This window comes from Tauraco erythrolophus, chromosome 8 (genome assembly GCF_009769465.1).
Source record: "Tauraco erythrolophus isolate bTauEry1 chromosome 8, bTauEry1.pri, whole genome shotgun sequence".
NCBI classification, from domain to species: domain Eukaryota; kingdom Metazoa; phylum Chordata; class Aves; order Musophagiformes; family Musophagidae; genus Tauraco; species Tauraco erythrolophus.
In genome coordinates, this window is record NC_141472.1 from 22730896 (window position 1) to 22757608 (window position 26713).

The 26713-nt window shown below is 39.4% G+C and overlaps 1 protein-coding gene across 3 annotated transcripts in view; it reads left to right on the top strand.

Moving 5' to 3' along the window:
* LRP2 (LDL receptor related protein 2) overlaps nucleotides 1-26713 on the top strand; it is a 131113-nt gene that overhangs the window by 24029 nt on the left and 80371 nt on the right. For all 3 annotated transcript variants that reach the window (XM_086616024.1, XM_086616025.1, XM_086616026.1), the window contains exons 4-16: nucleotides 615-731; nucleotides 7589-7699; nucleotides 7821-7934; nucleotides 9190-9306; nucleotides 10125-10268; nucleotides 12123-12242; nucleotides 14538-14666; nucleotides 16357-16526; nucleotides 18756-18979; nucleotides 19760-19966; nucleotides 22886-23088; nucleotides 24652-24792; nucleotides 25734-25937. In XM_086616024.1, the coding sequence (XP_086472150.1) occupies nucleotides 615-731; nucleotides 7589-7699; nucleotides 7821-7934; nucleotides 9190-9306; nucleotides 10125-10268; nucleotides 12123-12242; nucleotides 14538-14666; nucleotides 16357-16526; nucleotides 18756-18979; nucleotides 19760-19966; nucleotides 22886-23088; nucleotides 24652-24792; nucleotides 25734-25937 (2001 nt within the window). The remainder of the gene's footprint in view (nucleotides 1-614; nucleotides 732-7588; nucleotides 7700-7820; nucleotides 7935-9189; nucleotides 9307-10124; nucleotides 10269-12122; nucleotides 12243-14537; nucleotides 14667-16356; nucleotides 16527-18755; nucleotides 18980-19759; nucleotides 19967-22885; nucleotides 23089-24651; nucleotides 24793-25733; nucleotides 25938-26713) is intronic.

The window sequence follows — 26713 nt, forward strand, 5'->3', positions numbered from 1 at the left end:
TGCTGAAGAAGAACAGAGAGTGTAATTTAGCTGTAGTGGAATCAAGGTGGATTTGCACAGTTTTATGTGGTTGCTTTTCACTGACACAGCTGTCATGAGAAGAGACATCATAATTCTCGATTCTCTATTAGCTATGAATGTAAAATATTCTTGACTGCAGCCCTGGCCGTATGAGAAAGCAGTGCCTTACCTCCAGCTCTGCTATGTTTACATTGTGGCATTCTAGCTGACCAAATAACTTAGTTACTGACAGATTTTGATCCAGTAAACGAAATTATAGAAAAAACTTGAAAACAGTGAGAATTGATAATTTAATCTTTTAGGCAGAACAATTATAGGGAGGTAATTTTCAATCTGAGGGTCAACCCCTTCCAGTGGAGAAAAGCAGTGACCTTGCAGGCTACAGAAGTCCTCACAGAGCTATGTTATCTGCCATGTGCTTGTCAAGTGGTTTTTTTACCTCCCTGAGTACGCAAAGGTACAGGGGAAGAAAGTCTTGTGCTAATATTTGTGAGAAGGATGGAGTAGTTAAGAAAGAGGAAGAGGGAAAATATTTTTCTGCATAAATGATCTTGGTTGATGGAAAAGACTGATTGAGTGCCTGTTTCTTGCAGCGGGAAGGACATGCTCAAGTCAGCAGTTCACATGTTCAAACGGACAGTGTATCCCGAGTGCATACTGGTGTGATCGAGTAAAGGACTGCACTGATGGAACAGATGAAAGAGTCTGCCGTGAGTCTTAACTCTTAGCACTAGATCTGGTTTCATCTCATCTCTCTGTGGCATTTTAATAAATTCGTAAGATTAAAGAGCTTGTTGATGGACAGGGTGACCACAATATGCTGCTTGTTGTGAGAGTTCCATTTCAGATTCTTTTGTGCATTAGAGCTGATGTTCTGATACAGATCCATTATTGCAGAACTCAAATGCAAACTCTTAGCAGGGGATCAGGGCTTCTTGTTTGTCATTGTCTGAAAGATAATTAATATTGCATTGGAAAAAAACAACCATGTTAAAATGGCTTAAAGCCTTGGGACACTCAGAGCGAACTTTGCCAAATTTGTTCATATTCTTTGGGCATACTCCTTATGAAATCAGTGGTAACGTAACCTGTATAGAAAAGCAGAATTTGATCCCAAATCACTTCTTTAAGGAACTTTGACCCTTTTGAAAGCATTTTTATTCTAGACTGCAGGTTCCTGTGGAGATGAAGGAGCATTGGGTCATATTGTATTCAGATAAGCTGTTTATACAGTGCCAACAAAATGCAGATGGATAAGTATTTTTTTTCAGTCTAACTTCCCCAGAGTTGAGGCTGCCTGACTATGGTGACATCCGCCCTAGATCCTGGCCTAGGTTAAATACTGATGGAAAGGACAGCTGGCCACAGAATAGAGATTACATTTTTCAGAGGTGTTTTTGACTAATATCTACACAACAGTGTGTAACAGCATGTCTGTTCATTGTTGGTATTAAGGAAAAGTTTTACACATATCACGAGTGACATGTAACGTTTGAGCTGCTATTTCACCTATTAGAACTTAATGTGCCTTTAGGAAAAAGACATAACTGTAAACTTTGCTCAGGACCAGACCTAGGGTGGGGGGTGAGACTGGGATGCCAAGGAGTGGATAAAGAAGCAAGACATAGAATGTTGTTAATGGCCAGGCTGAAGAGGAAAAAAGGGCATATGGATGTACTGCGTAAAGGAAAACCAGTGTATTACATGGTTAGCCAACTGCTAGTGCGTTTTATCCTTGACTCACAAGTGGCTAAAATGTACGCTCTGTAGAATGAAAGGTGATTTAGAACTATATAGTACTTTGTAATAAAAGGTTGCTGAGACAGCAGCTTGGAACTTTTCCATGTGATAGACCCACAGCCAATTCTGAAGTCACCAACACAAATGGCTGAAAGCCAATATCCAAAGTACCCCATGTCATTGCTGGAAGAATATATTCCATAGCTTGGCATTTTTTGTCTTAAAGTTTAGAGGAAGAAAAGAAATCAGTAACTTTATTTAGCAAATCTATGACACATTAAAAAAAAATTCCCAAAGAAAAGTTACTTATTTAAAAAATGCATTATCTGTGAACTAAAAAAAAGGAACTGCTCAGCACCTCTGAGAAATCTGTGAGTAGTCAGTGAATATGGTTTGGAACAGACAGATGAAATGGTGTGATCATTATAATGTGCTAAATCTGCAGCAGACTGGAAGTGGAATCCTAAAAACTCACAATTCTTTCTTCAGACTAGAAGATGCTGTGATGTTTGAAAATTGAATTGCACATTTTATTTCATGTTTAATATTCTAAAATAAGTAAATCAGGCAGTTTGAAAAGGGACCTCTAGATACCTTAACAGTAGTGCTCTGCTGCTGTGTGGGAAACCCAGTCATTGCTGCATCAGCCAGTAGGCCCCATGACAGTTATGAAGGCAGCATATTTAGCCCCAGGGAGAGGAACTGTCTCATATCATTCAACAGCCTCTACTCTGGCTTATTAGAATATGTGTTGACAGTCCCTCTAAGACATAAGAATGACTGTGACTTAGAACATTGAAAATAGGAGTGTTGGACTGGTTTGAAGAAATGTGATGGTGGTGAAGACAAGAGAATCAAGAAGAATGTAACGACAAGACCCTTCCAGAAAAGCTGGTTAGTTTTATTGCCTCTCTGTCTTTGCAGGCCTGGAGCTTTAAACAGAAGCCATAAGATAGAATGAATAATTTGGTGATTTTATGGTTAACTATACAGTAGGGATTAGTGTTAGATTTTACTGTTTTGAAGCAGATTCTAAGACTTGCTTTGACTATTAATTTTTCTCGCTTTTTCATCCATTTCCTTTTCCACGTTAACTGATACAAACAAATATAAGAGGAATATCACTATTTTGGCCTTTTCCATTTCCATTATTTTTCTCTTATCTAATTTGCACTAAAAGGTTTCATAAATAAAAGCGAAACATCCATGAACAATGAAAGGAAAAAGCTATTTAGGATTGAATCTGTAATTTCACAGAGCATAACAAAATGCAAACTTATCATGTTTGTTTACTTACATCTTGCACTCACTGATCTGTCTGGAAGCAGATTTAGATTGTAAAGAAGATAAAGTTATGTTGCTGAATAAGTGACATTATTTAAGAAACTAGTCAAATGAAAAATTTCACCAATATGACGTAACTCAGCAATTAAACATGTTAAAAAATAGAACAAAGGAATTCAAAGCCTTAGTCCATTTTACTGCTAATGGGATTAACAGCAAGGGAAAACTACCCATGCAGAGGCTAAGATAAACATCAGAACAATGTTTCAGCTACAGGTCATGTAATTAGTGCGTTGAAGCTGGTTTAATTTCATAAAATTGTGTGTTTAAAATTTTCTTTAAATATATTTATCAAGTTGTTTTTCCACCTTTCTTATTAGTCAGCAACTAAGAAATACTTTCGTTTTAAAACTTTAGGAATGTAGACTAAAATGGCAGACTATTGGGGATAAGAAATACTTCTTGAGAGTAAGCAACCAACACTAGTGTCAATTTTCTGTGTTACATGCTTTGTCTTTCATCTAAAGGTAGACTTCTCTCTGCTGCCTCAGCTTCGTAGTTGAAAAATGAAAATCCCAGCTGTTTTGCTTTGCTGTGACTGACAGAATAACCTTCCTGATTACAGCTCTGGCAGCTGACCACTACACTGAGTCCATGAGGGAGAAAAGGGAAGTATTTTAAAGACATGTTGTTTAAACGAGGCTGATGGGCTGAGTCCAGGCCCAGAAACTCTGGGTTCTTAATTCTAATCTGGATGTTGAGTTGCTGCCATGGGTCAACTGCCTAGCCTGTTAATTCCTGCCTCTTATTTGCTACGCTAAATAGCTGTTGTGGTCAGGAAGTAGACAGCCAGGTCTGGGATGAATTTGCAGACATGAGGGTGAGAGTGAACAAAGATCAAGAACTGAAGAGATCATAAGGGATGTAGTCCAAGCATGAAGAAAAAAGGCCATGGTCAGAGGGTAATGTTCTTGATATTGGACAAATGACATGTAACAGCTACAGGACAACGCAGAAGTTCAGGGTAAAGGAAATACCTCCACCGGGGAGAGTTTGGGACAGGGAAGAAGCAAAACTGGAGGAAGCTAAGGAAAGCAGCCAAAGACTAGAGTGGCAGGTATCAAAATCAGGAATTAAGGCCAGGATTGAGGGTCTGGTCAGTCTGCCAGCTCTCAAAGCATCTGTACTATGAACACTAGCTGGTATCATGTAGCTCATAGGACTCTTGGGTTTGGGGTAAGTCCTGCTCTTGGTGTTTCTGACAGCCTATGAGCTGTCTGGGCAACGATTGGCCCGCTGTGAGGTGATGACTCGTGGCAGTAAGTCAAAGGTTTTGAATTAATTCTGTTTTGTAATATGTTTTTAAATGTTGCTGTAATAAAAGAATGACACTTGGAAGTAGGAAATTGCCTCTTTTTTTCTTTCTCCTTCTTGTAATATGTGTGTTACAGAAGTTTACGTTTCCTAACTGTGTGACAGATAATCCATGTCTGCTGAATCGAATACCAGTTACAAATGTTTCCTGGTACTGTTTTTGTATGGATTTATTTCCAGCTTGCCAAACAAAAGTGTTAGGCAGAGAGCACAATAATGTAGGTTTAGCAATTGCTGTGACACATGTGGCTTTCAAGCATCTTCCACATGCGTACGTTGAAACATGCCATTTAAATGTGTTTGCAGCTGTGGCCCCAAAAGTTTGTGGGTTACAAGGAGCAAGGTGCCTCACCTGTCATTTGTGCTGGCATTTGCTTGTTTATCTTTTGCAACTGAAGTGCTGGCATACCATGGGGAAACCGATGGTGGAGAAGTATTTTGGTGAAGAAAGAGATGCCTGAGAGGATGGCGAGAGAAGGAAGAGCTCCCTTCCTTCCTGAGCACAGGAATAAACGTAGCTGGATTTTCCCCTGTTTTCACAAAGCTCGTATTATCTTCTAGGAACTGTGATCACTAGGAAAAGATCTCTTTTCAGTTTTCTGTTGTTAGCCAAAGGTTCTTGGGAGGAAAAAATAAATGAAACGATTTTCATGTTGGCACTATTCACAATTAAAAGCAAGGCAAAGAAGTGTTTATATTTTTCTGTCCCTTCACTTTTCTCTCCTAATCCCATGTTCAGTTCTATACTATCTCCTTTCACTCTCTCCTCTTGTACAGCTGTAATCTCAGACCTGCTTAGATGCAAACTACCTACCTTGTTGTCCTTTTAACTCAGAACCTTATCCTTCCTCTTTAGCTCTTTCTAATCTGTCACTGAGAAAAACATGTCCGAGTCCTTGGAAGAGAACCCTTCCTCTTGTTTGTACATAGTTCCAGGTTACTCAGGGGGGATTGGGAATGGGATTCCCTGTACAGAATATAAAAGCTAAATTCATCGCCATCTGGCTTTTCAAAGAATGTTCTTGCTTCTGCAAGTACAATTAAAATAAAGAATCTGTACACCAAGCAGATTTGAAAAAGAAAATAAGGAAAAGAAGTATTTGTTCATATTCTAGTAAACCACCTGTTAGTCAGAATGTGGATTCTGAAGTGTCTTCAAAACATCTTTACTTATTGCCCTGCTTGGTATTTTTATAATGATTTGCATTTATACACTAGATTATATAATGTAATAAAGATTTTTCCAGGCTGAGGACTTCCCAGGCTTGCTGCAAGAGAGAAAACTTGGACAAATTCTCCCTTCTTCTAAGGCAGTTTAATAAGAGCTTGAGAAAATCTTGTTACTGACTAGATCCTTAGTTTGCCTGGGCATTCTTGAAGAAACAGGCAGTGCAAGGCAATGGGTTCAACTTCCTATTTGTTTGCCATTCAGTCCATCAGAAACCCTTTGGAACATGACTGGAGGTGTTTCTGTGGGATATGAAGAAAGGTGAGGAAAATTACAAAACTGCCTATTGTAAATCCCCTTAGAATCTTTCCCACTTCAATGTAGTTACATAACAAATACCTTTATTGTTCTTTTTCTTATATGTGCCACATAATACTTACAGTGCTCTTGTGCTACCATGGCTGTTTCCTGATGGCTTCTCCCTGTGATGACTTCTCTGCTTCCAGACTGGGAGGAAGCATTGATTCCACAGTGAGCATAGAACGTGTCCCCAAGTCAGGCCTGCCTTTCTGTAGGCAAAGTTAAGACTTCAGAATCCATGTTGTTTCCAAAGCTTTGTGAGTTGTTCATAAGCCTAACCCAAGCAAGAAACGCATGAGATGTGAGATGTCTCTGTTAGGAGGGAGTGTGCCTGATTGGGACTAAAGGATGCTTAATCATGTTTAGGGCATGTGCTGGCATTGTCAGTGCAGTCTTTTGGAATGGAAGGTCTGGGAACTGGCACCAGAATTTAACAGTTAAAATCATGTAAGCCTATTCCATAGGTGATTGAAGATTAGTGGGAATGTGATGATATCTAGAACAGCAGAAACAACCAAAACAGTTTGCCATTGCCTGGAAAAATTGCAGCTTTTCTGAGTTCTGCTTGAGTAATTTTATAAACCATATTTTGAATTGAAAGAGTATGAACGAAAATGTGCCTAAGTGAGAGCCTGCCCTATCTGCTTTATTAACTCATATGGAAGAAAAATGGGATAAGAATTCAAACTTAAAATCTAAAAGGTACAAAATGAAATTTGCTTATTCTGTTTCTGGCGTTCATTTATCTGCCTGTTTTTCTGTATAGAGGTTCAATAAATCTCACTTCTACAAATAGCAATTATTTGCTTTCATAGTTGCCATTTGCCTGAAATAAGTAACTTTTGTCTACAAGGCAATGAGCTAAACTAAGCTTACATTCTACTCAACTCTAGCACGTGCACATGCTTAATTTGTTGGATAGTTTCGCTGAGCTGACTGACTTCTTGCGTGCCTAAGTATTTTCAGAATTGTTTTTAAGTTGTTTGAAATAATCTCTTGTGTTGGCCTGTAGGTCATCTACATAAGTAGAATGGCCAGAAGTTGAAAAATTGTTAATTCTGCAGTATTTTTTGTTTTGAGAAAGGGAAAACAAGTAATAAAAAACAGAGGTCCTAAAGTTGATCATGGACTTGAATGTTTAATATCCTTGGCTTAATTAAAACAAAACCATAAAAACTTGAAGTCTCTGAGTTTGAGAACAAAATTTTAAGAGGATGTAGGAACTGTAAATTTCTGGAACTCTTTTTCTACCTAAGCACTTTTACTAAGATCAATGAAGTGTAAAACTGAGGTACAAGTAAATAAAATAAATGTTCAGTGCTTACTTTCCTTTTGTGTTGCATTGTTTTCTATCATATTGTAAACTGTTCGGGTTGTCAATCTTTTTGGGGTGCGGGAGGCCATCTAATTTTTCCTTTGTTTCTTGCAAGGTTTTTTGTAGCATTTATCTAGAGGTTATTCTTAAATATCTGTTGGAGAAGACAGTAATACTGGATAAATGGATTGTTTGTTGGTAGTTGCATGGGAAGTTTTGTGTTCCTTCTTTGTTTTCCTATAAATCAAGGTATTCTGTAGACGTTGGGTATATGTGACTCATTATAATTTAACATTCATGCTAATATGAAGGGTTTCTTATTGTAGACTACCCGAGATGTGAACAGTTGTCGTGTGCAAATGGAGCATGTTTCAATGCAAGCCAGCGATGTGATGGCAAAATTGATTGCAGAGATTCTTCTGATGAAGCTAATTGCAGTAAGTACCCCATGGAGAGTGATCTCAAACAAATATGCTTTATAGACCCTCTTTTAAAGTTAAAGATTGTAGTTTTCTGACAGACTTTCTGTGTGTCTTTCTGTGCTACAATCTCTTTCAGCACACGGATGTACCAGTACACAGTTTCAGTGTGCTAATGGAGAATGCATCCCACGAGCCTTTATCTGTGACCATGATGATGACTGTGGAGACAGGAGTGATGAAAACTCTTGCAGTATGATGTTTTTGGTTTTCTTTCTACTTTCTTGAACTGTTTTACTAAGAACTGGTTCAAGCAGATAGCAGGAAGTAGATTGCTTGGCTATACACCCATCAAAAGCTAGCCACTGTTCTGCAAGGACTTTTTTGTATGGAAAGATGAAAATTGCAGTGCTACTTTGATAGACCTTTTCCAGGTTGTCTTTGCTGCTAGGTGTCCGAGTGTGTGGTTACTATCTGAACTCGCTGGATTCAGTGACAGTTTTCTTCTAAACACATCTAGTTTCACTTCTTCATGTTGTTGCCATTTTCTTCGTTTCAGCATGACCCAAAGGTAATTTCTTCACTCTGAAATCTGTTAGATACAGCATGCTATTGTTTTTTGTCCAAATTTTTTTATCTTTTTGCGTTTTTGTTTTCCCATAGATGGAATGGAATTATTCCCAGTGACTATAATGTACAACTTTACAGATAGATAACTGTACAGTTAGTTGTCCTTTAGATATTTGTGTAAGGTCTTTAATTGACTGTTCCTTTTCTGGAATTTTCTTATTCATTCTTTTTGTCACGATTGAGGTATCCCGAAGTATTGCATCTCCAGACAGAATCATGGCTGTAGAGTTACCACTTGTGTGATCTATATATTTAAAAAGGTCCCCTACTGATTATAGGATCTAAGTTAACTTTATGTTCTGCATTGCAGGAAAGCCACATGTTGCCATTTAGTTTCTCTATCCTACTGAGGACCTCACCATAGTATGATTCCACCCTGTCCCCCCCATCTAGAATATTTATCTTTTATGTCTTTGGGAATTCCTGTCCTTTGGAGGTCCCACAAATGTTTCTGAACTCTTAGCAGTGAATGCTTCCCAACCATGGAGGGCTTTGACATAAATGTTTACTGTTTTTTTTAAATCTGTTTCTCTGAGTACAAGGCATACAAATATTTTACCTCCTGATGTCTTGAGTATCATCTCCTTGTCATGTTCACCTTCAGGAATCTTGTTAATAAGGTGCTCTGCATCTAGTTGCACAATTAATTGAGAAATCTAGCCTTCCCTTTAATCTCTGTAAAGAGCCAGAGTATTCTATACTAAAGTTCATACCTAAAACCAGAGCAAACCAGCAGTGTTTACAAGACATACAAGATATGGAACTGGCCCAGTTTTTCAGGAGAGATTATAACTGGCTATTCATCTATGAGACAATAGTACTGTTTCTAACCTTTTAGTCCTTAGAGTAGTTTGATTTTCTCATGTTTCTTTCTTTAGCTTATGCAACTTGCAGAGGCAACTTCTTCACTTGCCCAAGTGGACGTTGCATTCATCAGAGCTGGATATGTGATGGAGATGATGATTGTGAAGATAATGAAGATGAAAGAGGATGTGGTATATACTGATGCTAACTTCCAGTTATGACATTTTCAGAGGAAGACCTCACTAAGCTACTTCTATGAAATTTTGACCGATCAAGATGTTCTGAGTTCCATTCCTGGAAAACCTTAGAATTCCATCTTCCCCTGTTCCTTTTTTTTTTACTTATGCAATATTTTTAATTGTTATGTGTGTGAGAGTTATTGCTGCGATGCTGAATATGACACAAGTATAGCATATAGCAATATTTTTTTTTCTTTTACATGTTGTCTAACATTTTTTGGTTTTGTTTTCTACTGGAGATTTCTCAGGTGCTCTATTAAGAGACATGAGGCTTCTAATAACCAAAATCATTTGGTTGAAAATGAAAATAACTCAGTTCCTGTGAAGATTTGTCACACGAGAAACAAATTTTAATGAATGAAAGTGTGCGCTTTTTTCTGTTTCATTTATCTTTGCTATGATGAACATTATTCTCTTTATCCAGACAGCCTTTGTGTGTTTTGAATTCACAAAACTACAATTCAGTTTCTTGTTTAGATAGCACCAGTTAGTCTAAAGCTTAATGGTTTACTGTTTCTAACAATGATAGTTCTAAAACGAAAAAAGATTCATGTGTCTGTGCAAGTATTGTTTGCATTGCACTTTGAAGGTAAAAGGAGACATGACAAGGAAGTATAGATTATGTTTCTTTCATAGTCTTTCTCAGCTGTGTGCAAGAACCAGGAACTGAATAATGAAGGATAGAGATGCTTTGGAAAGTTGTTAGGGAAAAAATTCTAAGTATTATTTGAAACACACTCCTCAATTATCCTTGTTTTTCTTTTCCATAGAAAGTGGTCGTCATGAATGCTACCCGGGAGAGTGGGCCTGCCCTGAGTCAGGGCATTGCATTCCAATTGGGAAAGTGTGTGATGGGGTTGCAGACTGCCCTGCAGGAGAAGATGAAACTAACATCACTGCGGGCAGGCAATGCAGTATGTATTAGAATCAAAAGCACACACAGAATAGCAGAAACATCAGTATTGATACCTTTTTATATTCACCTTTATCTCCTAAAAAATGCTGAAATTTTGGAAGCTTACTATTTTTCTTGGCACTGTTTTGACTGTATGGTCTGAAAGAGGCATGTTTGCTGCGAGCAGACCTTTTGTAAATCGTACATGAAGTTTCACAAATAAGGATTTCAGCTTACTCTGCATATCCTAAAATGTGTTTGAGAAGGCAGGGAAAGGTGTGCTATATTACTTTTTTGTTTAATTATCTGTAGTTTTGCCTTCTTATAAGTGAGAAGGCAAAAACACCTGGAGCGCCTCTCCTATGAAGACAGGCTGAGAGAGTTCTTCTCTAGGCTGAACAGCCCAGAAGGCTCCGGGGTGATCTTATTGCAGCCTTCCAGTAATTAAAGGGGGCCTACAGGAAAGCTGGGGAGGGACTTTTCCAAGGGTGTGTAGCGATAGGAAAAGGGGTAATGGCTTTAAACTGAAAGAGGGCAGATTTAGATTAGATATAAGGAAGATATTTTTCACTCTGAGAGCGGTGAAGCACTGGAACAGGTTGCCCAGAGAAGCTGTGGATGCCCCATCCCTGAAAGTGTTCCAGGCCAGGTTGGATGAGGCTTTGGGCAACCTGGTGTAGTGGAGGGTTTCCCTGGCCGTAGCAGGGGATTTGGGACTAGATGATCTTTGAGGTCCCTTCCAATCCTAACCATTCTATGATTCTATGAGGAGGAACGTTGTGTTCTGATCAGAACACAGGATTGAATTATTGTATCCTGAGCCTTAACTAAGTCATTTAGATTAGAGTTTTCAGAAACATCTTTTCACTTGGGATGTCTGGTTTTTCAGTTACTGGTATACTGCATTTTCTCTGTTGGAGGCAATGAGCGTGTATAGTTTCTGTTAATTTAACTCTTATGAACATTGATTCCTTCTGAGAGTCAAGACCAGGGTATTTTACATATTTAATTTCTAGGAAGAGGAATATTCCTATTAATAAAATCATGCCTTTGAAATAGGAGGGCAGAAAAAAAAGAGGAAATTAAACCTTATTGTAAAAAAAGCGTCTCTTGCTTTGCTGAGTGGTTTAATTGTAAGATCAGATGTGGGCTGAAAAGCAAGACATTTAACAGAAGAAATTGAGGAAAAGGAAGAGAAGGAGGTGGAAGTCAGCAAGTACTTTACAATCATAATTTGATTACTTGTCACTGAATTGTTTATTAGGTAGTAGTACAAGAAAAGGGAGAAGTGGAGAAGTAAAAAAGGAGAAAGAGAGAGAAGAAAAGGATAAAGAAGAGTTTCTCCATGGACACAACCCAACCAATATATTCTAATATATTAGAGTAAAACATATATTCTTCTTAATATAATGTAGCAGGATTTTTTTTCTGCATAAAAGAGTAAATGATGAGGTTACGTGCCAATAGATAAAGCGCGAGGATATGTTGTTCACAAGTAGCTCTTGTGGAACCAGAGAAAGCTGTGGTGCATTGCAGATGGCTTCCTCTGTGCAGCTTTTTTACATGGCACTTGCCAGTGGTGCTTCATGTGAGATGGATGCTTGTCCTTTAACTTCGTTCTGAAGTTAGCTTCATTAAGCTAACAATAGCTTATCTTCTGTCTTCCATTTCCTTGCCTGCATGTGTGTAAGCATATGTGATTTCATGGAACTTTAGACATAATTTCTTGTGCAGATGTATTTTAAGAAGCTGTTCCTGAAATTGTAGACTCATCATAGAAAAGACCGTAGCTGTGAAACTGTTAGTAAGGCAAAAGCTGTTCTACTGGTAATATGTGCAATTGTATTTTTGAACTATTTTATTTCCTTTTTAGACATATCACACTGCGCTGCTCTAAGTTGCCAGTATCGCTGTCATTCTTCTCCGTCAGGAGGGATGTGTTATTGCCCTGCAGGATATACAATAAGTAGAAATGACAGTCGTACTTGTATAGGTAAGTGAAGCACAGTGATTGCAGATATCTGGTACCTTCTCACAGCTCATTGGGAAAGTCTGGATTCCGGGAAGGTGAGTTCCAAGTGGGTGGTGGTACTGGCACATAGAAAATCTCAAGAGTCAGCAAAAGAATAAAACTATAGGTAGTACAATGGCAGCATGGTGACACAGAAACAAGAGATATCATAAAGATCTCTTTCAATAAGATTGTTAAAGACACAGTGAAAGCATGATAATGTTTAAAAAGATTTACTTTTGATGGCTGTTTCATTATCAAATTTTTTTACAGGTCTTTTAATGGTTAGAGAGAGAGTTTTTCTGCTCCAGGGATGTGTGTTGCATGCCTAGAAAAACAGTTAATGATATTGAAGTGTTTGGTACTTGTTCAAAGTGGCTGTGTATGAAAACAGTAGAACATTGTACTTAAAAATTGAAAGAGAGTTTTGTATTTGCGCTGTGGAATGGCTGTATCTCCTATGACGTTTCAGTAGGTACATTATTTACATGAAAATGAAGAATATTTGCAAAATGTAAAGGTAAATGAGGTATTTTGGCATTGCATTGCTATTCTGCAGCTGCTGGAACTTGGTAGCGCAAACCCTTGGTAGTACAAATGATTTATCTCGGTAACTGAAAATAGAGTAACTTCAGAATCATGAAGTTTAGCACTGCCTAATAAAAGAAACTGGGTAAATATCTGCTATGTTTTTTCAACCCAAGCTATGGTGTTTGTGCTATGAAAAATATTTCAGGTGCTCAGTCTGTAATGAGATTTTTGTATTTTTGAGAATACTGTGTGACCTAGGGCTGTATGAGCTTCAGTGACAGCATGATTGCTCTTAATAGAGAGGAGGAATCAATGCACTGACTGCAGGCACAAAATTTACTCTGTTCTTTCGCTCTTACGTTGAAAATACATGGAGGACACATTCGCAAACCTGGTGCAGTCTCAGTGAGCCTTCTGTTGTTCTTTGACTGCCCTGTAAACCTAGCTATCTGCTTCTGGCCTGTACATCAGAGTCAATGTATTCTGGTTTGCTGAGATTAGGTGTATATTTGTAGTGGGAGCAAGACTTGTTATGGGGGAATAACTCACAGTCAGTTGTGTATAATTCCAGATCTTAGTTTAAATCAATGTTGTTGATTTAAGGCCAAAAGAATGAAATTAGGGTGTTAGCAAAGTGTATTACTTTTTGAAACCATAATCTTTTCAATTTGTCTTCTCTTCATTTACTTCTGGCTCACTATATCGTGGAGGTTTTTAATACGTATGGAAGCTGGAAAGCTACTGAAAACATTTTTTTCACTACCCAAATGTACTATCTAAGAAATATTTCATTTGCACTTATGCGTTAATAAATGTTTAAAACCAGAAGTTCCAGCAGGAAGAATATTTGAGATCTCATTTTCTTCTTTTTTGGCTGAACAGTAGAATTACCAGTTTCTGGCAATGTAATATACTGATTCTACTCAGGTTTTCAAGTGAAGGAGGTCAGACTTTCAATGTCAAAACCATGTGTTAAGTAGTGTCAGAAATCTGAACTTTAACTAACCACAGATAGCATGAAACACCAGCGTTCAGATCTGCATTTTTTTTTTAGAAGATCAGAATTTTAAAAATCGTTGTTTTTAAAAGATGACTAGTTAAATATTTCACAATTTTAGAAGTAAAAAATTCTGTAGCAACCCTGGAAATTGCTTGTAGAGCACATCTGTGAGAACTTGCTGGATCATCCTAGCTACAGACTCTACCTATATGGTATTTTGTATGCCGAAGTGAACTTTGTGCTTTTTGCTGGCTGGTTCTGGTGTACAGCCAGCTTTTAATTGGAAATCAGACACCCATTAGCATTAGTCTGAGCTAATAAACACTGTCTTTTAGGAGCACTTATTAGCTGGAGCACTGCACTAACATAAAGGTAGGAATCTCCCTCAGAGCTTAAATCCAGCCGAGAATGTGTGAACGAAGTGTAACGATCTGTTGCAGGAAGAATACTGCATAGACGTATTGTGGAAGGTAGACAATGACATCCTTTCCAATGATTTTTCCTCTTCTCTTGACAGGTGGAGAGGGCATGGGTAGGTCCCTGGGCAGCGAACATCACTTGTTTTATTATCCAGAAATAGAAAATTGAAACATTTGCAGAAAAACATAGAAAACCTCTTTTACCTTGCCACGGTTTTGCAAACAAATGTAAAGCAGGCAGAGAGGACAAACTTGCAGCTTTCCAAACATAATGACATCTCTTTTATACAAAGCATTGTTTATAAATATGCCTTATTCACTTCACAGATTTTGATGACTGCAAAATGTGGGGTATCTGTGACCAGCTGTGTGAAGATCGTGTGGGACATCACCAGTGCCACTGTGTGGAAGGTTATTTCCTAGAGCATCATCGACATTGTCGGGCCAACACTTCAGGTTAGCATGCAGCAGTGAAAGTCTCTTGCTGATGTTGGACTAATAGAGCTAAATAAGATGGGGCAGTTTGTATGGCTATGCCATACAACCGTGTTTGATTTTAACTTGACTCTGGTCTTTAAGGACATAAGGTCAGGACAGCATTCAGAACACCAGCAATATCAAGAGACACTGCATCTGGAGGCACCTGTAGGCTGGTGGAGCTGACTGCCTCATCAGGGCTGCTTTTCCTCAAAACAATGTCTTCTGGGCTCCAGTGCTTTCTCAACATTCCTGACTTCCACAGAGCTGGGAGGTTGTTGCCAGAGTTCTCCTTAATAGGCAAAACCTTGCTCCTGTGGGAGGCAGTTTCCTGTCCTGCTCTCTGTGGAACTCAGTGAGATCAAGAAATCAGGACACCTCACTTTTTCTAGAAGGACTGTGACATGCAAGAAGATGATGTTGCTGAATGGTGAGCTCAAACACTTGCCTGTGAGAGAAACCATGCTTCTGGCTTCTAGTGTCCCAGAGTCTGAACTCTGCAAGAATGCTTGCCTCACATGGAGTATGATTCCTCATCAACAGTAGGCAGCTGCTCCTGGTTGTTCACTTCCTGTTCTGTTCTTGAAAGCAGGCCCTGGGAAGCCCTTCTTTGTGGAGATGTAATAGCCTAACAGGCTTTTGTGTGAGGCAGGTGTTCCTGCCTGGAGGAACTCAGCAGGAATGGACCTGCTTGGCATAGCTGATTAGCAGTCTTGCTTCTCAGAAAAGCATGAACTTCCCAGTCCCTCCCCCTTCCTTCTTTCTTCAGCCATGTCTGCAGAGCAGTCATCATCTCGCAATTTTCTAAGTATGCCCACAAAAAATAGGGAATTTTTTAGCTAATGAAATATGCTTGACTGTATTAAGACATGCATATGCCAGCACTGGGAAAGATTGTTCTGTTTCCAGAAAAATTCTGTATCTTTCATAAGAAGCTTTCCATGCAAATTAGGGTGACTTTTGGGCCAGTGAGTTATTTGTAAAGTGTTGATTTTCTATCTTATTAATGGGAGATTTCCATACCTGCTCTAAACCAGTTTCCCTGGTTTCATTTTTGCTTTAATTGGAGAGTGTTTTATGTGTAGGGTGAATAGGATTTGGACTTAAATATAACTTAAATAAACTTACACCAAGCCTCTCAACAGGCATCTATTTTGAAAGTGAATTTTTCCTTCAAAGACTTGCTGAAATCTCTCTTCTTGCACAAGATACAGCAAAGATTTTCTGATGGGGTGAGAGAATAAAGAAGGTGGATAGGATAGAGCAGTACACACAAGGATAAGCAGCACAGCCTGCCTGCTAGAATCAAGGAATATCTGAATCTCATGGGGCAGAAAAGTCTTAAGAAAGTTTGTAACTTTGATTAAGAGAGCTAAAGCAAGGAAATAGAAGAGTAGAAATAGTCTTTTGGAGTTTAGATGCACAGGGGGTTTGTAAAAGTTTTACCTGCTAGGGCTTTAAATATATGTTCTTGCCTGTCTAGAAACCAAAGACAAATCAAAGCAAGGTAGTACTTACGTAGAAACTTTTATACAGCTTGTAGTCCGAACGTCTGTTTAAATCTCTGTGTCCGGTGTGTGTGAACCAGTATGTGTGTGTATATTTCAGTGCCCCTTTGCCAAATGGCTTGCCTGCAGAGTAGTCATGTATTTGTCACCTCTGCTTTCAGCTGGTGTTGCATCAATTATTTTTTCCAATGGCCGTGATTTACTGATTGGAGATCTTCATGGAAGAAGTTTTCGTACTTTGGTGCAGTCGCAGAATCGTGGGGTTGCAGTGGGAGTGGACTTTCACTTTTACCTGCACAGAGTCTTTTGGACTGATACGGTGCAAGATAAGGTGGGTAGAAATTTCAAGAAGAATTTTTTTGTGTGTATGTGGAAGTAGAGAACTGCAAGAGGCAGAATGTGTTGATAGGCTTTCATTTTTGAGAGCAGAAGCTGGCTGTATTTTTGTTTTCTAACAAAAAAGCTCCTTGAAACGTTTTATGTTAATGATTGCATTTTTCAAGCTATACTATTACATGTGACATATTAAACAAAGAATCCTATTATATGGGAATGTCTTGAGCAACTTTTAATTTTACTCGAGATGGAGTCCAAAAAACTAATTAAGAGAAATAGTAGACATTCTTTCAAAACTGAACAAATTTTTCTTGGTAATTTTTTGAAACATGATCATTTAAATGTAAAAGCTGTGTGCCTTCCAAGATGATAAAAATCAGATTTCTTCATGTACTTCAAATGGCACTGTAATTGAGCTTGAGTAACAAATATTGACAGTATTTTGTGTAATGAGCCAATATTTTGTTACATTTGAAAAGGAAATATTTTTGCTTCAAGATACAGTAAACCAGAGTAATTAAAAAAAAAAAACAGTCTGGACACCCTTGTGAAAGTCGGACTTATTCCTTATTCTTTTTCTCTGTGTATAACTTACTGAAACAAAAGAAGTTCTAGGTCAAATGCTCAAATTCCGCAATCTTCATGCCCATGTCGATTGTCACGCAGACTGAAGGAGAATCCATGGGCTGCCTCCTGCTGACACCACGTATGGATCAATTTGGTGTCTCTGTCATTATTCTGAACCTACACATAAGCTGTAAACTATAGTTTCTACTACAGTGCCATGTTGGTTCTGTTGGAAAGCCCACGCTTGGCTGTCGAGTGGGATGGTATTTGTATGCACAATTTTTGACTTGTTCACACTTCTGGTATTTTTAATTTCACAGCAGTGAGCTCCCGTTACTGCAACTGCAGTGACAGTGGCTGAATTAAGTCAGGGTCAAATTGTAGCTTTCATAAGATAGCAGGTTTATGCTATCTCTGTAAAAGGTATAAACAAAAGATAATATGTTTTTTTTCACTGCACACCCCAGATGGCCAAGACTGCCTCTTTATCTGCCCCAATATAGTTAAATCCTAATTAATTAGGATTAATTAATCTAATTAAGCCCTAGCTAGAATACCCAGATGAAAACAATGACATTAAGAATTTTCTTATATGATGCGTATTTCCACCTGATGTCTTAAAATAAAAGTATTGCTAGGGGATTTCTTTTGGTTGTCTCCCCCCGCGTGCCCGCACCCTGCCCAAGATTAAGATGTAAACTAAACCAGAAAATTGCGGGTAATGTTCTGTGTCGTCTTTATCTCCTTTAGTGTGCTGCCTGATAACCTAATGCCCATAAGCTCTTCCGTCAACAAGGTTTCCAAAGAACAGAATAGACAGTTAAATGCTTTGCTTGATTATCGTTACCTGGGGCTGAAGAATATTTAAAGTGATGCAACTGTTTCAGCTCTTATTTTTCTTTCATATATTTACGTGTGGTAATCTGTATTTTCATTTAAATACATTCCAAATCTCATGCTGTTCCAAAGAAGGGATGATTCCTTGCTTTTCATCTTATCCAGTGCTGAAATCATATGATTTTTGTATGTATAAAATTGTTTGTACTGTTTGCTTCATGTAGCTCTGAGCTTGCTTGTGAGATAACACCACCATTTCTTCTTGAGCATGATGCTGTTAAAATCAGCCTTAAATAAAGGAGACCAGAAGCAATGCTGAGCCTTCTCCCTTCTGTCAGGATGGAGATCCTCCCTTTTATTTCTTCACTTTGCAATTTCCCTGTAGTGGTTGGTGCAGTAAGAGCTCCCCCTCTTGTTTCTAGTCACTGTCGAGAGCTTTGCTAAAGCATGTTCATTTGTTTTCAGTTAATGAAAATACCAGGTTTTGCGAGATTCCAGGAAAGCAAGATGCACTTTCCTCTTTTTTTTTTCTTTAAATCCAGCAATTTGTCGTGTTTGCTAAAGCACAAGGCTGTTTTAGCCTACTACCTTGTCCATTTTGCAGAAATGCTAGTTGAAAGCAAGCTTCCTGTAGTTTTTGCATTGTTTTCCAAATTTTTGCAACACTCCCTAAACTAAGGAATAACTTAGTGGGTAACTTGGTTGTATCTAGTGGCCAATTGTGGATCTGTGCTCAGTGTGATGATAAAGGACAACTGCCATGTGTCTTGTGATTAGCAAAACATCATGTGGGCTCTGACAATATTTGTATTGTTTTCAGGTTTTTTCTATTAATATCGATGGCTCTGATTTCCAAGAAGTTTTAAATGTTTCAGTTGACACACCTGAAAATCTAGCAGTGGATTGGGTTAACAATAAACTATACGTGGTTGAGACCAGTGTGAACAGAATAGATATGGTTAACTTGAATGGAACAAACCGTGTGACACTTATTGCTGAAAATCTTGGAAATCCTAGAGGAATAGCACTTGATCCAACTGTTGGGTAAGTGATACATGTCAGGTAATGGTAAAAGATGTCAGAAATTCCTTTATTCCCATGCAAAAGGAGGAGAACTAAGAAATAACAAAGGTGCTCATTTTAGAATCAGATATAAAATGTTTTAAACATTTGCATTCTATCCTAATCTATTCTACACCTTAAATTGTTGTGGGAGGGCTGCGCATTGCTTTTATTCCCAGTGTGCGGAATCTGTTTTATGGCTAAAGTTGTGTGTACGTGAGCAGCTCTGAAAACAGGGAAACTATGGAATTGCCCTGCAGAAGAGTAGAAGTTATCCTTAAAGATTTCTGTTGTGATACCATCCACAGACCTCCCTACTCTCTGAAATAAAGTGGTGGAGTGAAGCCAGGGAAGGTAGTATCTCCCAACCCAATGAGCCATGAAAATGTGAATCCTCAGAGAATGGAAAAAAAGATTTCATGCAACTTGTAGTGATGGAAGCTGCTGTCCTGATGCATCTATTTGTTGCTGGTTTATTTCTGGCAGTACACGTAAATCTGTGTTTTACTAAGGAAACTGAGTATTTCTGAGGTATTCGGGACGAAAGTATGTCTCTTTGTAGATTCATTCTGTAAAAGAAAATGCAAATTACTTCTTGGGCAGGAGATATAAAAGTGTGTTTTCATAGTATACCAGCTGAGAATTAAGCTCTGTCCTGAAAGGGTGCTAGTTTTAGATTCCATGTAAAATGTTGGGATGTTTTTTTTGTAAAATCTCAAGGAAACATGGGACTTTTTTGTTTGTTTGTTTTTTCCTTTATAGTTATTTGTTTTTCTCAGACTGGGATAGTCTATCTGGTGATCCTAAAGTGGAAAGGGCTTTCATGGATGGCACAAACCGTCAGGATTTGATAAAAACCAAATTAGGCTGGCCTGCTGGAATAACTCTGGATATTGTATCAAAAAGACTTTACTGGGTTGACAGCCGGTTTGATTACATTGAGACTGTAACTTATGATGGACTTCAAAGGTAGGAGAAATATTTTTCCTCGCAGGTTACAGATGCACTGATTAATTTGTATTTAGTTCAAAAAAAGATTTGTCTAACAAAATGAGATACATAAAGGATAAAAATTACAACATAATGAGTGTGATACACCGTGATATCTATGGTATAATGCTACTTCTAGACAATCCTTAATTCCTCCATCATTCTTTGTCCTTTTTCTACCTTCAATACCTATTGCACTTCTTTTAGAATGTACTTTTTATAGTCCACCACTACAGTACACATTTTCATAGCATTTGCTTTTTATTATTTTTGAATTGTATACGTTGTCTTCCATCATAATTTCTTTGTATCTTTTTCATGAGTGAATTTATTTGAAATATTCTACTCCAAAGCACCACTTTGTGTAATGGACATTAAGTGCTGCTCTTAGATTTTCTAAGTCTTAGCTGTCAGAAATTAGGTCATCACTCACTCTATTGTGATGCTAGGGAAACTCTATCACACACAGCATGCAAGAAGGGAGTCCTTGAGTTTTTCATGGGACTGCTCCTTATAGTATAGTGTTTAGAAGCCTGCTTATCTCTGCATCTGTGATCAGTCTCTGTCACTGAAACACTAGAAAAAAAAGTCCCCTTTAGCATACCTCTGTGCCTGGCAAGGTCATGGAGCAGATTCTCCTGGGAACCATGCTAAGGCACATGGAGAGCAAGGAGGTGGTGGGTGACAGCCAACATGGCTTCACCAAAGGCAGATCGTGCCTGACCAACTTGGTGGCCTTTTACGATGGGGTGACAGCATCGGTGGACAAGGGTCGACCAATGGATGTCATCTACCTGGACTTGTGCAAAGCTTTTGACACTGTCCCGCATGACATTCTTCTCTCTAAATTAGAGAGTCATGGGTTTGATGGATGGACCACTCGGTGGATAAGGAATTGGCTCAATGGCCGCACTCAGAGAGTAGTGGTCAACGGCTCAATGTCCAAGTGGAGACCGGTCACAAGTGGCGTCCCTCAGGGGTCCGTGTTGGGCCCGGCCCTCTTCAACATCTTTGTCGGTGACGTGGACAGTGGCATGGAGTGCACCCTCAGCAAGTTTGCCTATGACACCAAGCTGTGTGGTGCCGTCGACACGCTGGAAGGGAGGGATGCCATCCAGAGGGACCTTGACAGGCTGGAGAGGTGGGCCCGTACCAACCTCATGAAGTTTAACCAGGCCAAATGCAAGGTCCTACATCTGGGTCGTGGCAATCCCAGGCATAAATACAGACTGGGTGGTGATTGGATCGAGAGCAGCCCTGAGGAGAAGGACTTGGGAGTACTGGTGGACGAGAAGCTCGATATGAGCCGGCAATGTGCTCTTGCGGCCCAGAAGGCCAACCGCGTCCTGGGCTGCATCAAGAGGAGCGTGGCCAGCAGGTCGAGGGAGGTGATTCTCCCCCTCTACTCTGCCCTCGTGAGACCTCACTTGGAGTACTGCGTCCAGTTCTGGAGTCCCCAACATAAGAAGGACATGGACCAGTTGGAGAGGGTCCAGAGGAGGGCCACGAAGATGATAAGAGGGCTGGAGCACCTTTCCTATGAGGACAGGCTGAAAGAGTTGGGTCTGTTCAGCCTGGAGAAGAGGAGGCTCCGGGGTGACCTTATAGCGGTCTTCCAGTACCTCAAGGGGGCCTACAGGAAAGATGGGGAGAGGCTGTTCAGGAGGGCCAGTTATGATAGGACAAGGGTAATAGTTTTAAAATAGAGGGAGGTAGGTTCAGGTTGGATATTAGGAAAAAATTTTTTACTATGAGAGTGGTAGAACACTGGAACAGGTTGCCCAGAGAGGTGGTGGATGCTCCATCCCTGGAGACGTTCAAGGCCAGGTTGGACAAGGCCCTGAGCAACCTGATCTAGTTGGAGATATCCCTGTTCCTTGCAGGGGGGTTGGACTAGATGACCTTTGAAGGTCCCTTCCAGCCCTAACCATTCTATGATTCTATGATTCTATACCTCCTACATATTGACTTGAAAACAGTCTTCTACTCATTTGACAGGTTTATTGCTCAATGTATTTTCTCACAAAATTATAAAAATAATGCTGGTATCTTTGTTCCTTTATCAGGGTTTAAGACAAGAATGTGTTTAATAAAATCTCTGATTTTTGGAGATCATGCACAGCAACACCAAAAATTTTGTAGATGTTGTGCAAGTGGGCAAGAGGCAATGGCATAGTCCTTAAAGAATGTTACAATACAGCTTACTGTCCACTTGTGTCACATCTTGCATGCCTACAGCATCAACCTAAATCACTCAGGAAACTATCAGAGCTGTAGAATTCATCTGATTTTGTAGACCTTCCTGCGCGACTCTATGCAAATAACATTGCAGTGTTATTGTTATGTATTTTCTTGCCTAGAACAGATACAACTTACGCACATTTGGTTTTCTTTGGTTTTGCATGGGTGATTAGTTCAAGTCAAAGAAAGTCTTTTTTTTTTTTTTTAACCGCATACATTTTATTTTTGGATTTTAGTTTTGCCCAGTGGCTGCTGTGCTGCAGCCATAAATTTTTTACATTCAATGTTTCTTGAATATTTCAAATTGCTACAGATGTCTTTGATTTCCACTATTTGGCCTCTTTCTTTAATTTTCTTTCAGTAATTAGGAATCTTTTCCTACATTTTTGAGTTGTCATCTTTACTCACTGTGTTTTCTTGGAAACTGTTAACACTTTTGATTGCTCTGATTTCACTGCTGTATCTTTTATATTTATGTACCATGTATGTTTAGCTTCATCTCTTCAGTTCATTTGGTCTTTTTTGTTTGTACTTTGGCAGCTTCTACGTAGAAGCAACAGCCAGTGAATGAATTAATAATCCTGTATCCTTTCCTCTGTTAATAGTTATTTTCTGGGTAATATTTTGTAAATAATTGTAAAACTATCTTTATAACAGGAGAACAATAGCACATGGAGGCTCACTGATTCCCCATCCATATGGAATCACTTTATTTGAACACAATGTTTATTTCACTGATTGGACCAAAATGGCAGTGGTGAAAGCTAACAAGTTTTCAGAATCTAACCCTCAAGTGATCTACCAGTCTTCACTGAGACCTTATGGAGTGACGGTTTACCATGCTGCCAGGCAGCCATATGGTAAGACAGTAAGTAGATTATTGAGATTTAGGAACTATCTTACCAAAAGCTGGCAAAAATGATGAGACACTGAGGGGTCAGTACTGGGGCTGGTGCTATTTAACATCTTTGTTGGTGACATGGACAGTGGGATCGAGTGCACCCTCAGCAAGTTTGCTGGTGACACCAAGCTGTGCAGTGTGGTGGACACGCAGGAGGGAAGGGATGCCATCCAGAAGGACCTTGACAGGCTGGAGAGGTGGGCCTGTGAGAACCTCATGAAGTTCAACAAGGCCAAGTGCAAGGTCCTGCACGTGGGTTGGGGCAATCCCAAGCATAAGTACAGGATGGGTGGAGAATGGATTGAGAGCAGCCCTGAGGAAAAGGACTTGGGAGTGCTGGTGGATGAGAAGCTCAACATGAGCTGGCAATGTGCGCTGGCAGCCCAGAAAGCCAACCGTATCCTGGGCTGCATCCAAAGAAGCGTGGCCAGCAGGTTGAGGGAGGTGATTCTGCCCCTCTACTCTGCTCTCGTGAGACCCCACCTGGAATACTGCCTTCAGCTCTGGAGTCCCCAGCACAAGAAGGACATGGAGCTGCTGGAGCGGTTCTGGAGGAGGGCCACGAAGATGATCCGAGGGCTGGAGCACCTCTCCTATGAAGACAGGCTGAGTTGGGGCTGTTCAGCTTGGAGAAGAGAAGGCTCCAGGGTGATCTTATTGCAGCCTTCCAGTACTTAAAGAGGGCCTACAGGAAAGCTGGAGAGGGACTTTTTCCAAGGGCGTGTAGTGATAGGACAAGGGGAAATGGCTTTAAACTGAAAGAGGGTAGATTTAGATTGGATATAAGAAATAAATTCCTCCCTCAGAGGGTGGTGAGGCACTGGAACAGGTTGCTCAGAGAAGTTGTAGATGCCCCATCCCTGGAGGTGTTCCAGGCCAGGTTGGATGAGGCTTTGGGCAACCTGGTGTAGGGGGGTTAGAACTAGATGATCTTTGAGGTCCCTTCCAACCCTAACCATTTTATGATTCTATGGTTTTGCTGTAAAGAATTATGATACATAAATTTGTATTGTAAAACTGGACTGTTTTTTATCACACAGTGGTTTCATCTGGCTCCTGTAGCTAATGAACTGTCAAATGCAACATTTAAGAGTAGCAGGGCTTATTAAACATATCGATATTTGGAAAGGTCAAACTTGTGCTTCTGAGCAGTATCGGTGTTTGGGACTTTTATTCCTCAACACTGCAGTGAGGGTGCAGTTGGAAAAGGCTACCAGTGTGACTGAATTCTGTGAGATATACTTCTGAAGTGGATCTATAGGCAGAAAACTAGAGCCCGGTATATGGCCTCAGTGCTGTGTGCTGAGTATCTCTGTATTGAGCTTAATACCTTGAATGCCCGTGAATGATGTGATTTCGGTGCATTCCAGGGTAGAACTGGTGGTGTATGGCTTCCATGTCATGTAATTGCCACAGAGTCTACGTGATTTATTGTGAATGTTGAAAAAAATCCTGAAAAAATCAAGATAATGAAGCCATTAGGTTAATAGCTGAAGTTATAATCCTATCTATTATTTTCCAGTAAGAAATCCTTGTGGAAGTAATAATGGGGGATGTGAACAGATCTGTGTTCTCAGCCACAAAACAGATAATGATGGACTAGGTTATCGCTGTAGATGTATATTGGGCTTTGATCTACATGTAGATGGACGACATTGTGTTGGTAAGAAAATGCCTTATGATTGTTGGAAATAACAGTATTCCATTAGCTCTAGAGTTTTTTTTCTATAATATCCTTCCTCTCCTCCATAGCTTTGTGAGTTCGATACGCCAAAGACTTCATGTTTTTCCATCACAATTCTTGACAGCTTTAAATATGATCATTTCTACTGATGTTCATTTCAAACCACAGCAACTTAAAGTCACCACCTTTTATGAGCATTTTAAGAGAGCTGGATGTGAAATATGTGTAGACAGCTGTATGATTAAGCTCTTAATCCTGAAATCAAGCACGGATGCTTGCTAATATGCAGATTTTGCGTTATTTTGAACATGTAAGCCTGCTTTCCTGTGGAGTAATGTGCAGATTAGGTTGGTCTTCTCTCTTTGAACACATATGGCAAGAATAAAAGATTCAGTTTTGGACCTGTGTGCTTCCATCAGCAATCTGCAGCTTTCTGTTTGAGTGCAGAATTGTCACTGATGGGAGGTTTACCAGGTGTATCTATTGGAAAATTAAGCCAGATATGTTTTCTGTGGTTCTGTTATTTGACCATGCATTTATCTGGTCAGCTCGGATATGGTCTGGTTATAAAGGTGGCTCCACAAAGCCTGTGAGTTATTTTTTAATAGATGATTGTAAGGTGGTGAGCACAGATGATTTCTGCTTCCATAGGCATAATGTTTTCTATGAAGGTGTATTAGGATCACAGTAATAATACAAGAGGAATACTTGAGCACATCACCTAATGTTCTGGGTTGGGTTTGTTTTATTTCTTCAGTTTTTAGGTCTGTGTATATTTAAATTCCTATTTTTCTCATTCTTTTTTTCTATTTCCAGGCTGTTAGTGTTGCCAAAGGAAAATAAAGCTTTACAGTTAATTGAAGCTCAATTGTCTCACCCTGTGAATAATTAAAGACCATGTTTGATCTTTTCTTTTGCAGCTGTGCAGCAGTTCCTGCTGTTTTCATCCCAGCTGGCAGTGCGGGGAATCCCATTCAATCTCTCCACCCAGGAAGATGTGATCATACCTGTAACAGGGAGCCCTTCATACTTTGTTGGAATTGACTTTTGTGCTCAAGATGACACCATTTTTTTTTCAGACACAAGCAAAGACATGATCTATAAACAGAAAACCGATGGTTCAGGTGAGAATCATTCTCAGGAATTGTAGATTAATTGTGATAAGGAGTAGAGAGTTTATTTCTAAAAAGAAGCGCAAAAAGTCACATTGTGAGGTATACAGGTAAATCTCAGTGTCACCTCAGTAATCTGGAAAATACTTGTCAAAATGTTCAACTCATATTAAGCTCATTGAAGTCTCTGTTCTTTGACAAACTTGCTGAATGTGTTTGGGAATGAACTGTTTGTAGCACTTCTCACAATTACTGTTTGTCATCACCAGTCTGTGTATGCAGGCTAGTATGCCTTTCACTAGTACGAGCCTGAGTGTCTCTTTTTAATTTCCCTATCTGGAGAGCAGGATGTTTGTTATGATACAGTAATACAGAAAAAGGACATCATCTTTGGGAGATTTTTGGAAGTCTTATTTGTGGTAGTCTGAAGAATGTTTCTCTCCAATTTGTAATAATGATCAAATATATATTAAGTCAGCATATAGTCTTCTGAGCTTGCTGCCTTGGGTCAGAGTAATGGTAGACTGCAGCTGACCATTACTGTGCAAAGAGAAGGTAAGGATTTGCTGTTGAGCAAGATGTCCTTACTGACCTTCGTTCATAAAACTCCTCTCAGTCAGACTTTTCTCTTGTTTTCGGCCAGTCTTTATTTCTCCTCTTTGGACTTTGTGCTCCTGAACGTATACCTCCTTCACCTGGAGCAAAGGGCACCCTCCCTCCAATTGGTTTTTGGTCTTTGTATTAAGTAGCACAGAGGCAGCATTTTTACCAAGGAAAACCACTAGTTT